Raw genomic sequence first — 13,733 nt, forward strand, 5'->3', positions numbered from 1 at the left:
TTTGTAGACCAGGCTGGCCTCGAACTCAGAAATCCGCCTGCCTCTGCCTCCCGAGTGCTGGGATTAAAGGCGTGCGCCACCACGCCCGGCTTCTAAGTAATTCTTGGTCAGAAATCTTGTTAGAAAAAAATTATAAAAGAGCTGTGTTTGCTATCTAGAGAAATTCTAAAGAACTGCTATTGCTTTTTATTAGCTCACCTCACTCAGACCAAAAGCTGGCTTTTAATTTATATATCAATTCAGTTATTCCTGGCTCTCTCTGAACCATCCCACAAATCTGCATTCCCTGACTTTAGCCCTTGACTCTTAGAAAAAGGACAGCAAGTTCACTTTTTTTTTTTCACATTGCAAAAGAATTCACAGATCTGCTTCCCTTTGTAAATTTAGTTGGGTGGGACCTTGTTCTGAGATTACCATTCTGACCATACCTACACTTAAATTTGCTCTGTCCCAGACTGACTCTGAACTCAGGAATCTGCCTGCATTCGTATCTTCTTGTCTTTGTGTCTGACAAGTTGGGTCATAGTGCAGTTGTCTCTGTTCCTTCAGATCTGTGAAGAAGGTCTAAAATAAAATAAAACTTGAGACCTGTGATTCATGCAATAGCCCAAAGAGTTGTTTGTGAGCTTTGAAGCCTGGGACTGAGAACATAGCAGAATAGGCTAGGACATGCCTGAGCAGGCCTGTTGTTAAGACATTCCCGAGGCTGCTTGGCCATAAAGATAAAGAGAATGCAAAGACATGTCCAGACTGGCCTGGCACCTCCCTATCTCCCGCCCTTCTGACATGGGTTAAATGTTAACCAGATGCTCTGCTGTTACCTCGATCTGCCCGTACAGTTTGCTGATGTTTAAATGAACCAATCATGTGAAACCGCGCCAATTCCTCCCCAGCCCCAAACCCTTTTCTTTAAAAACCCCTAGCTTTCGAGCTATCAATCACTATCTCCTGTGTGAGATACGTGTAGGCCCGGAGCTCCATTATTAAACTTCCTCGTGTGTTTGCATCAAGATGGTCTCTCGTGATTCCTTGGATTCTCGCCGACTTGAGACGTGAGTGGGGGTTTCCCCACTAGGTTCTTTCAGGTCCTCATACAATTCCTATCACAGCCTTCTATTTTTGCATAGTTGAGAAATTATATATTCTTTTCTAACTCATGTGTTTAGAGTTCTTTTCCACAGCCTTAAAGGGGTATCCTGAAGGCCCCAGCATTTATCATTTTGCTGAGACATTAGCCACACCTTTGTCTCCCTGACTCATGCTGTCTGATTATCATGGAGTCATTAATGTTAAGAGGGAAGACATTCCTCAGAGGAACATACAAACATGTACATTGTTACACAAGCAAGCCTTATGCCCATAGTAGACATCAACCTTGGTGGAGGTCCATGCCTATTGGCCTTATCTCAGGGGCAGGAAACATGTCATTCTGTCCCTACCAAGGTCACCATTGCTGGTGTTAGGTGGAGTGCCTCCAGATCAATGGAGCAGAAAATAAATCCATTGTGAACAGATCTCAGTGTGGCCAGCACCAGGAGCACTCACCTGCGCTGTATCTCCTCCACCCCTCACCTTGGCACCAATGCTATGAAATGTTTCCTGTTTCCAAAACATGTATATCCCACTGCTCTCTCTTGTCTCTCATTTCCCTCCCATTAGACATAGTCTCCCCCTCTGATTCTCTCTCTCCCTCTCTGCATGTCTGTGTATGCACATGCATGCACAGGCATGCAGGCATCTCTGTGTGGTTCCACTCATATTTTACATATGAAGAAAAATGTGCATTGCTTGTCTTTCCAAATCTCTCTTATTTCACTTAACATTGTGGTTTCCAGTTTCATTCATTTTCCTGTGAATTTCATTCTTCTTTGTGACTGAACAATATGTTATGTGCCCCATTTTGTTTATCCATTGATCTGTTGGTAGACATCTAGTCTGATTCCATCTATCGGCTATTATGAATACTGCATCAATAAACAAGGATGTACTGAAAGACCCACAACATTAGGACTCCCCCACGTTCTGACTCAGGAGAGGCGACACCCCAAATCACTCATGAGAAACGGTCTTGCTGCAAACTGCAAGAGGACTTTTATTCAAGAGTGCTCTCAGGGCCACAGTCATACACCACACAGGGGGAGAGGACCGTAGCACCCTGAGTATCTGGGTAAGGGGGTATTTAAAGGAAGAAACCACAACTCAAGGAGGTAGGGAGGGTGTTGTTGGAAAATATCAAAAATACCAGTTAAGAGTCACAAGGAAGTGCAAAGTCACAAGAGTCACAAGAAATACCTGGTAATTGTGCCGGTTATTTCTCAAGACAATTTCTAAGAGCCCCTAACAATAGCATATTTGCATAGCGGGTTCCAGCAATGGTCAGGGTGACTTTCTTTGAATGAACACTCCTTGAACCCAGGAAGCGGGTGGGTGGAGGAATGTCGCTATCTGTTTTATGATTAGCATACCTTGGAGCATTGAGTCACAGAGGTCACATTCTCAAGCCCAGGCCTAAAGGCCTAGAATTTTGCATTTATGTTATACTTTTTCATTACAAGCATTCCTATGGAATGTATACAGGAATGATAAAGCTGGAACATAACATGATTCTAGTGTTAGTTTTTGGAGAAATCTTCATCCTGATTCCTTTTCTTTGACTTTCAAATAACATTTTTTTTTGAAAATTAATTAATATCTTTACATCTGGATCACAGCTTCCCCTCCCTACTCTCCTCCAAGTCCCTCCCTGTCACCATCTCTACATTTATTCCCTTTGCCTTTCTCTTCAGAAAAGGGGAGGCTATAAGACTAGATACATCTCCTATTGAGGCAAGACAAGGCAGCCTAGTTAGGAAAAGGGATTCAAAGGCAGGCAGCAGAATCAGACAACTCCTGGTCCTGCTGTTAGGAGTTAGGAGTCCCACATGATGAACTAATATATATACATATTAGTTCATCACATATATATATATATATATATATATATATATATATATATATATATACATATATATATATATTAGTATATACACATATAATATGCGCAAAGGGCAAAGAAAATCACCCATTCCATGCATGCTTTCTGGTTGGTAGTTCAGTCTCTGTGAGCCACTATGTACCCAGGTTAGTTGATTCTGTTGGTTTTGCTGTGGTGTCCTTGATCCCTCTAGCTCTTTCAAATCCTTCTTTCCCATCTTCCCCAAGATTCTCCAAGCTCCTCCTAATGTTTATCTGTAGATCTCTGCATCTGTTTCCATCAGTTGTGTGAATCCCCTCAGATGACAGTTATGCTATGCTCCTGTCTGCAAGTATGGCAGAATATCATTAATAGGGTCAGGGATGGAATCTCTCTCCTGGTATGTTTCTCAACCTGAACCATTCCCTCAATTTCTGCTCCATCTTCACCCCTGCACATCTTGTAGGCAGGACAAATTAAAGGTTGAAGGTTTTGTGGCTGGGTTGGTGTCCCCATCCCTCCATTAAAAGTCTTGCCTGGGGGCTGGAGAAATGGCACAGTGGTTAAGAGCACTGACTGCTCTTCCAAAGGTCCTGAGTTCAATTCCCAGTAACCACATGGTGGCTCACAACCATCTGTAGTGAGTATCTGATGACCTCTTCTGGTGTGTTTGAAGACAGCGACAGTGTAACCACATACATGACAGAAATAAATCAATCTTTTTTTTTTTTTTTTTTTTTAAATCTTGCCTGGTTACAGAAGATGGCCATTTCAGGTTCCATATTCCCCCATTGCTAGGAATCTTATCTAGTGTCACCCTCATAGATTCATTGGAGTTTCATTGTTCAAGGTTTCTAGGTCATCCAGAGATGTACCCCCTGCCCCCATGCCCATTCCAATGATCTCTTTCAGTACTCTCTCCTTCCATCCTCTTTCCATCCTGATTGCTACAGTGGTTATAACAGTTTACATCCCACCAACTGTGCATACTGTTCCTTTTTCTCTATGTCTTCACAATCACTTGTCCTTTATTTTTGTTTTGTTTATTTGTTTGTTTATTTATTCATTTATTTATTGCAGTGAGATGAGTACATTTCCCCAATGGCTAAGGATGTTAAGTACCTTTTCCAGTATTTATTGGACATTCTTTTCTTTTGAGGACTATTTATGCCATTCTTTAGCACTCTTGTTGATTGAATGATTTGCATTACTAATGTTTAATTTTGGAGTCCCCCCCCCTGCTACAGTCTCACTATATAGTCATGGCTGGCCTGAAACTCACTATGTGACACCAGCTAGCTTTGACCTCACAGAAAGTCACCCGCTTCTGGCTCTCGAATACAAGGACTAAAGAAAGGCATGTACCGACATTCCCTATAATTATTAAAGGTCTTTATAGAATTTATTTCAATATTATATTAATATTATATTATATTATTGTATACAATATTGTCTGATGTGTATCTGGCAAATATTTCTTCCCATTCTGTGGGCCATCTCTTCATCTTTCTGATTGATTCTTACATTGTCAGTAAGATTTTAATTATATCTATCTATCTATCTATCTATCTATCTATCTATCTATCTAGGCATGGTTTCTTTGTATAGACCTGTCTGTGCTGAAACTCACTTTACAAAATCAGAGATCTGCCTGCCCCTGCTTTCTAAGAGCTGGGATTAATGGCATGAAGCACCACCACCCAACACTTTTTTATTTTTTTAGTGTGACAACATTCCGATAAAAATGTATTTATAGGTACAAGCAGTAAACTGCTTTGGCTCATAGGCCATTGTTCTGTTAACCCACTCTTAAATCAATTCAACCAATGGATATGGTAAGAAATATATGTATGCATGGCACAGAGGAGTAAGTGTTCAATAAATTTACTCTGAATGAAGTTAGCATCAGAAACCACATACCTATTTTAACGATAACTGAGTTGTGTGTCACAGACTTCATAATCCAAGGATACATTCACTGTCTTACTGATTTCTTAGGGTCAACAGAAATCAGGGGCAAAGGAATATGAAAGGGCACAGAAAAGGGCCAAGTGCAGAAGTTTGATAAAGCTAAGTGATCATCTCCCAACAGCCAATTACCTACAGAGTGGTACTTAGTGATCATACCACAATGTTGGGAATGCTAGTCAAAGTGTTGTCATATCAAATGTGCAATGTGTTTTTATAAAGACACAAATCAAAATAAGACGAAGTTTTAAAATGATTCTCTCTCTTGAAAAATGAGCTTCCCATATCTCTTAGATAATTGTCAGATTTGGAAAGCCAAGTTCTGATTCTCAGCATCAGTTCTGATGTTCACCTAGTAACCAGTATACTCTTATCCTTGTCTTCAGCCAGACAAGAGCAGTACTCGAATCCTAACTATGTGTTGTTTAGTTAGACATATATGTTTTAGCTTGAGGTGATGCAATTCTGTTATTGGTCTTTATAATCAGACATTTAGCTACTGATTTTTAAATTTTTTGTTTGTGTATTTACTTTTGAGACAGAGTCTAAACTGGGTTTAAATGCTGAGTATGGCAGATGTGTGAATCCAGAAGTTGATCTGCCTGCTGACCTTAGGTGTAGGGCTATTGCCGAGAGTGAGGCTCCCTTTTCCTGTGCCTGAGCCAAGCTCTCCACTACCAGCACTTTTCAGTTTGTCAACATCATGTCCTCTTGCTTGCCACAAATGTCCCCTAGAGGTGCCTCAAACTCCTGAGGATGTGTGTGGCAGGTTAAACTTAGGTTCTTCTCAGAGTCCCACGGTAGATAAGTTGTAAGCAATGGTTCTTCACCACTACCCTTGGAGTCACATAGATTGACCAGAAATAGAATTCCTCTCAACCATTGACTTGGTGATAAAGGAAATATGTCTCAACAAAACCTACATTTCTGATGCATGTGAGGACTGCAGGCCTACCTTGAGGAGGACCTGCCCATCTCTTCTCTCCAGGGTTGCCTACATTAGCTTTTGCTCCTCCCCAGCTCAATGGGACACCTGGCACTGGAACCTGTGTTCCGCTTAGATTAGTCCGTTTGGTATTTTACCAGCCATTTTCAGTGCACTTTTTGGCTGTCTTTTGTGGATTTCTTAAATGTTCCTCTCTGTCTTTGAAATACAACATACTTTTTCATATTCTAGTTCTTTTTCTTTACTGGTCACATGGAGGCAACTTCTAATTGACCATTTTACTTACACGTCTATGGTATCAATTTATTATCTTGCTTTATTAAATTATTTAGTATTTGTATTTTCTATTTAATGCAAATGGATGTTTTGCCTACATATACGTCAGTACACTGTGTGTGTCTCTGTGTGTATATGTGTGTACCTGTGGAGGTCAGAGGACAACTTACGAAAGTTGCTTCTCTCTTTCTACCACCTGGGGTCTGGGGATTGAATTTAGGCTTGGTGGCAAGTGGCTTTACCCACTGAGCCATCTCACTAGACCTATGGTGGCATTTGAATTTGCCTTTATGTCTACTGAGTTGAGATTGAATTTACACAAGGAAATACTGAAGAATGCTTTCTACTTAGAGACAGAAAGCTGGCTCATGAGAGCACTTGCTACTTCTTTTTTTTTTTTTTTAAGATTTATTTTAGCTGGGTGTGGTGGCACACGCCTTTAATCCCAACACTCGGGAGGCAGAGGCAGGTGGGTTTCTGAGTTCGAGGCCAGCCTGGTCTACAAAGTGAGTTCCAGGACAGCCAGGGCTAGATAGAGAAACCCTGTCTCAAAAAACAAAAAACAACAACAAAAAAAAAGATTTATTTTTTATTTGTATATGTAAATACACTGTAGCTGTCTTCAGACACACCAGGAGAGGGTGTCAGATGTTATTAAGGATGGTTGTAAGCCAACGTGTGTTTGCTGGGATTTGAACTCAGGACCTTCGGAAGAGCTGTCAGTGCTTTTAACCGCTGAGCCATCTCCCCAGCCCCCACACTTGCTACTTTTAAAGGACCCAGGAACATTTCTTAGTACCCACATGGGGGCTCATAACAGTCTGTAACTCCAGTTACAGGCAATCTGATGCCATCTACAGGCCTCAGCAAGCACTATACACTTGGTGCACTCATACATAAAATGAATAAATCTTTAAAAAAATGTTTAAGAAAAGGCTCCTAGATATGAGACATCCATACTATGGTGTGTGAGTGACTGAGTCTTGATAGCATTTCTGGAGAACAAATGTAAAGTCTGCTTCATGACACTGACTCAACCCTCATAGTTGAAGGTTCCTTTTCCTAATCCCTCATGGCCAAAGTGAAAACCAGGCAGGACAAAGTTATGTGTCTAAAGAGGAAATCACTATGTCAAGACTATGGCCATTACATGTGACAACTATGTAGAGCAGAAATCCTAACACCAGAAAAGCAAATCTGTTTTTATTTTCAATCCAAGGAAGAAAGTTTCCAAGGCAGTAGAGCTGCATATAACACCATCTGTCCACAGTGGTGTTATATGCAGCTTCCTAACTATTTTGCTTAGGAAGACTGTTTGCAACTGTGATCTTGACATAGTCTTTTCTCCTCTTCTTCCTCCACTTTAAGCAACAATACAGCTTGATGTTGTAGAAGCAGAGACAGAAGAGCTAACTGGAGGAAATGGGCTTCTCCGAGCCAAGAGAACCACCAAGCGATTATCTGTGACATCACTTCCTTCAGGGCTGCAGAAGGTAAGGTGCTAGCATCAACTTGCTTCAAAAGACCTACATAAATTGGTTTCTCTGGGTGTCTTCATTGCTGTGAAGAGAAACCATGACCAAAGCAACTCTTATAAAAGATAGCATTTAATTGGGGCTAGCTTATAGTTTTAGAGGTTCAGTCCATTATCATGGCAGGAAGCATGGCAGAGAAAGTGCTGGAGAAGGAACTGAGAATTCTACATATTGATCCAAAGGCAGCCAGGATCTCCTCTGCATTGGCCAGCCTGAGCATTGGATCTCAAAGCCCATACCCACAGTGACATACTTCCCCTAAGAAGGCCACACCCATTCCAACAAGGACACACCTAATAATGTCACTCCCTGTGGGCCAAGCATTTAAATACAGGAGTCTGTGGGGGCCAAAACTATTTAAACCACTGTTGGAGTTTGTCAAAAGACCCTCACTCACAAAGACCACAGAGACCATCATTGATGCAAACTGCATGAGGATTTTTATTGATCCAACATGTTGGGGACCCTCCTCTCAGCACGCAGGCCAGAGGAGAGACCCAGAACAAAGAAATAACACACTTTATATACCTTGTAAGGGGCAGATTTGGGCAACAGCATAGCTGCTTTATTCTAATTGGTGTAGCAAGTCGCCTTTCCAGGCATTGGTTGGTTTGCATAGTGACTACCTTTGGCCTAGTGACTCACTTTGTTTGCCCCCATAGTAGGTTATTATGATTTGGTCAGCAAAGTAACAGTACATTTTTAACTTATGGGTCAGCTATTAGTGTCACAGCTAATAACGTCACAACTATCGACAAGGTCAGGGTGGCTTGTGGTTTTGTTTTTTTTTTCCTCAGAATTCAGTGTGGGGCGAGGTAAGGTGATTTCTCTGGGAGCTGCTATCTTGTTATGGTTATTTTTCTGAGAACAGCTCATTTTGTTTTGGCAGCTGTAGACTCAGTCATTTTGACTGTTATGTTTCTGAAAGTCCCTTAGGAGGGGAAGGAGCTAGGTGGTCTTGAACTTATTTTGGATATTACACCACCACACTGTGTCTTGACAAAACCATGTTCTAACTTCATTCACCCAGAGTAACCCTGTGCACCTATTGCTTGTGCTTCCAAGAATTTAAGGTACAATAAGGGTATTTTCCAGATCATATCTTTCTACTTCTGAGTTCAAATTATTCAGCCCTTCCAGTCTGCCCTACACTAATTTGGACCTTTGTGAATACTCAATGAATTGTTCAAAAGTTGAGGTCACACACTAGGAATGTGGCTGACCTAGATGCTATGTGCATTGTGGTGTTGCCCAATTACACCCACAAGGCAGCTCATAACTGTGCCAGTTCCAGTGTATCTGACACCATATATGCAGGCACACCAATGGACATAAAATTTTTTTAAAAATTGGATGAGCTGGAATCTAAACAAAGGATATCTTTTTGTCTTGTTTTTTTTGTTGTTGTTGTTGTTGTTTTTTATTTTTCCTTTTCTTCAAGATAGGGTTTTCTTGAGTTCCTGGCTAGCTTGGAACTCATTCTGTAGACCAGAGTGGGCTCAAACTCAGTGGTCTGCCTGCCTCTGCCTCCCAGGTACCACCACACCCAGGTATTTTATTTTTATTACATGTTTATTTGTGACAGGGCTTTGTACAACATGTAAAAACAGTCTCCTTATCTGTCTCTCTCCTTTTACCATGTGAGTCTTGGGGGCTCTAACTTAGGTCCTCAGGCTTCGGGGTACCTGTCCATATGGCTGACCCTTATCTTTGGAGAATATGAGACGAAGGTGTTCAGATTAAGGCCTAGTATTTTTCTCATGTTATTATTTCTAGACAGGGTCTCACTATACAGTCCTGGCTAGTTCTGAACTCATTATGCAGACAAGGCTGGTCTCAAATTCGCAGAAAAAGTGTATGACATCACACCCAACTTGGTTTCATATTTTATTTTATTTTTCTAGACAGGGTTTCTCTGTATAGCCCTGGTTGTCCTGGAACTCACTGTGTATACCAGGCTGACCTTGAACTCAGAAATCCGCCTGCCTCTGCCTCCCAAGTGCTGGGATTAAAGGTGTGCACCACCACTACCAGGCCCAGGGTGTTCTAATTGCTTAAAAAATTCAACTCAGAAAATGGCTGCAGTTCTCTAAGGCAGGCAGTCATACTGCCTCATTTTATGGATGACTCTGGGACTTTATTAATGATGAAAATGAGGGGGAGAGTCAGGCTTCCAATAAAGGCTGGGTGCTCCCATTCATAGTGTCTCCCATTTTTTCTTTTATTGTGGTTCTGGGAATTGAATTCATGCCTAACACATAACAATCACGTACTGGATCAATGAGCCAAACTCCTCCTCCCTCTCAGCACCATTGTTAAATACTGTGTATTAAGTGTACAGTGTGATAGCCACCTGTGACAATACTAATTTGAATGGATGGGATTAAATATGTAGTTTCTCAGATGGGGTGGTGATGGCAACACACACCTTTAATCCCAGGAGGGAGAGGCTGGCAGATTTCTGAGTTGGAGGCCAGCCTGGTCTACAGAGAGAGTTCCAGGACAGCCAGGACTTAACAGAAAAACGATATCAAAGAGCCCAAAAGGTCTAGTTTCTCAGTTACAATAGTCACTGAAGTACCAATAACCACATGTAGCCAGTGTCTTTTTTTACAGTAAACCACAGGTAAACATTTCTACCCTTGCAGAGGGGCAGAAGTTTCCATCAAATACTCTTGACTGTCACCCTTAGTACACAATAGTAGTTTTGAATTTTGCTTCTGAGTTATCAAGTGCCTCTATGTTCTAGGCTATTCCTGGGTTTAGGGATTACAGGGGAGTCTTCTCATTGTATAAATGGCAGTGACAGGAAGATGAAAAACTTTGGCTATAATTAAGGATTTCTATGTACCAAAAGAAACACCCAGCTTGGTTTTGTATTTTATCAGAGGTTAGCGCTTGGTTATATAGGGTTTTAACTAGCCCTCACAATGCTCCCAAAATTATGTATGAATCACTTGCCCAGATTTTAAAAGTAGGACATTTCAAATAAAAATGTTTCTTTTGAAACTTTCTTTGGAAAACAGGAAGCTTCAGAAACAGAGAAACTTGTAGGGTTGTAGAGATGCCCTCTACAGAAGGCCTGCTCTGTTTGGGCCACTCATCCTCACTCAACCTGGTTGACTCAGCAGCCAACTTTGCAATAATTATCCTGGGAAAGCACAGAAACACTTAGTAACCACCAATTACCATAAATGCTTTAGAATCTTACTTAGCATGATGCGGTGCATACCTCTATTCCTGGCACTCAGGAGACATGTGTGTGTGTGTGTTCAGTTTGGACCCAGACTGGGGTACATGGTAAGTTCCAGGCTTGCTTGGGCCTACATGGCAAAATTTGGAGTCAAAATAAAACCCCAAAGACCCAAATGGGATCTTTAGATGGATCAGGGCAAGTTCAGTGTGGGTCAATTGGGCTCTCAATGATGGCTCTGAGCCTCTTTCAAAGTGTAGGGCCTAAACATGATCTCAGAACCACTTTCTGTATAGATGATCATCAAGTACAAGGGGAATGGAGAGAGGGTTTCAGCACCCAGGAATGAGTTCCCACAGTGATGTTATTGGGGCAGGTACTTGTAATCAGTAAGCCAGGAACAGGGGTAAAGTGCTAAGCAAGGTCAAGAAGAATCCAGGCAAGGCTTCTTTATTTCTGGACTGCCATGGAAGTAAGAAAACCCAGAGACACAAGAGCAACTGAACAACTGGATACAGTGTAATGAGCTTTTTGTGGCAATGGCCCGTGTCAGCCCAGTGTGCAATGTGTTCTGCAGCCTGAACAAATTGTTGTCTTTTCCAATGACTTGCTTTTTTTTTCCTGACACTGTCTATCCTTATGAACCAAATAATCTCATTTCTCTGCATCCTATAGAACTCTTTAAAGAGTAGTCTGGGCACAAAGGAAATACAGGGGGTACAGAGAATATGAATATGAATTTCAACTATTACCTGGCAAACAATGACTTATCAAGAGAATGTCAGAGGGGGGCCTACTGGTTGCTAGTGCAGAACTGACACATATCTTAATGGCATGTTTTGCATTTTGACAATAGGCACAATATTCATCAAAAAAGAGACCACACTTCCCAGCACTTAAAAAGAAGAAGCGGCGCATGGAAGCCATTCTCCAGAAATCAGAGCTGACCGTAGGCAAGCTTCAAATGCAGGTAATGGGCAAAGACTGCCTTTTCTGTCTCAGAAGCTCCCAAGACCAGGCTTAAACTGAACATCTTGCCCTGCAAGACAGCAAGGAGTGGGACCTAATTAACAATTACCATTAAGAAATACTGTCAGTGGGGGGTGTCTGAGAGTGGGTAAGGGACTGCTAAGGAGAACTAGGATGACACTGAGTCATATTAAACGAATTCCATTAAAACCAGGCACACACAGGCTTGAGCAGAAATGAGGTCGTATTAACCCCCGTGTGGTAAATCTGTTTTCAAGCTCTGTTTGCTATAAGCTGAATTAGAATTCTCCTTTGGCACTCTCAGAAAAAACAAGCACATCTTTGCTTTCAGCAGTTTCATTTCTTTGTACCTGTCTATCATAGGTGGATGACCTCATAGAAACAGTGACTGACAAATCCATGAAGCTTCTGGAACAAAGGCACGCTGAGCTTAAGCAGTGTGAGTTTCTAGGGGCTGAGATCCTTCAGTCTTCGAAGCAATTCCAAAGGCTTTCCAAGAGAACCACAAGGAAGTATAAGCTGCGAAGAGCATGCTTCCCATGCACCTGCTGCTGCTGCTGAGTTCCCAGTAGCTCAGCTACAAAGGGGAGGGACCCTGTCTCAAACAGGGTAGACAAGCAGCAGCCAACACTGTCTGTCGTCTGAATCTAACCACATGCTGCAGCAGGTGCACGCCCTCATACATAAGCATGTAAACATATGCCATGCATGCATGTTCCCAAATAAGTATTTTTTAAAAAGATTCTTCAAAACAAAATGATAGAAGCATTTACCAACCACATTCCTCAAGGACTAAGAGAGAGCTGTAGAAAAGCAACACAGATGGACTGATTTCATACGACAGTCATTCTTAACAGTGTGAAAGCTTCCCCTACAATAAACACACACCATAAGTACTCATATGGCCCTCTAAAGCCTACTCATGAACTCCATTTTCTCAAGTTTTACTAACATCTTCTAGAAATCTATTCATTTTCTCATGTGTATCCCAAACGCCATCTTAGATAGTCCTTACCTGATTTGCTAAGGCAAGTGTTAGCAGCTACCTAGAGTTTTGAATGAGCACAAAGATCCACCTTGAGACATTTTATTAAATATTTTCAGATGCTGATTTCTATGTTTAAGGATAAAAATGTATTTAAAAAATACATATATATGGGATACATTTCCGTTCTGTGAAGAAATATGAATGACACGAATACTTGAAAGCAAAGTACTTCAATGCTGAAATTGAAATATCCCAAAAGTACAACACACTGAACCCAGGAAGCCCATGCAGCTATTCGCTGTCCCTGTAAATGGCGACGGTCAGCCCATCTATGGCTTAGGGTCTGCTTCCATGGTGCTTTCTTGAGCTTCCTCCACCTCTGACAGCTTGTCATCATCTGTAGTTAAGAAGACACAGAACCTTACTCCATGTCACCTACATTTTGTGCCTAGTAATGCATGAGAAGTTTTATTTTGCATTAGCAAATATATTTAAATCAAGATGGAAAAATGACAAGTTATGGCTGCAAACGGCCCACATCATTGTTTCGTTTTTTAAAACCAGGCAAAGGCACACCTTGTTGAGCCTAATGACTTGAGCTCGATCTGGAAAGCACAGGGTAGAAGAAGATAACGTTTCCTTGACCTCTGGCCTTCATATGCACAACATGGTTATGTATGCAGCCCCTCTGCAACCCCCCCAACGTAACTGTTATATTTGATTATTTTTACATATTATTAAGAGCATATAATTTGTGTGATAGATTTCATTAAAAACAAAGGAACTAGCCGGGCGTGGTGGCACACGCCTTTAATCCCAGCACTTGGGAGGCAGAGGCAGGCGGATTTCTGAGTTCGAGGCCAGCCTGGTCTACAAAGTGAGTT

General features: G+C 41.6%; 2 protein-coding genes across 5 annotated transcripts in view; one reads left to right on the forward strand and one right to left on the reverse strand.

The window, feature by feature from the left end:
* C14H3orf49 (chromosome 14 C3orf49 homolog) overlaps positions 1-12,422 on the forward strand; it is a 23,800-nt gene extending 11,378 nt beyond the window's left edge. The window contains exons 3-5 of the mRNA XM_021182370.2: positions 7,512-7,636; positions 11,728-11,841; positions 12,225-12,422. Of these exons, the coding sequence (XP_021038029.2) occupies positions 7,512-7,636; positions 11,728-11,841; positions 12,225-12,422 (437 nt within the window). The remainder of the gene's footprint in view (positions 1-7,511; positions 7,637-11,727; positions 11,842-12,224) is intronic.
* A 510-nt stretch (positions 12,423-12,932) lies between these two features.
* Positions 12,933-13,733, reverse strand: part of Thoc7 (THO complex 7) — a 12,442-nt gene continuing 11,641 nt past the window's right edge. For all 4 annotated transcript variants that reach the window (XM_021181650.2, XM_021181651.2, XM_029469047.1 and 1 more), the window contains exon 8: positions 12,933-13,246. In XM_021181650.2, coding sequence (XP_021037309.1) covers positions 13,179-13,246 — 68 coding nt within the window. In that variant the 3' untranslated portion in view covers positions 12,933-13,178. The remainder of the gene's footprint in view (positions 13,247-13,733) is intronic.

This window comes from Mus caroli, chromosome 14, assembly GCF_900094665.2.
Source record: "Mus caroli chromosome 14, CAROLI_EIJ_v1.1, whole genome shotgun sequence".
NCBI classification, from domain to species: Eukaryota; Metazoa; Chordata; class Mammalia; order Rodentia; family Muridae; genus Mus; species Mus caroli.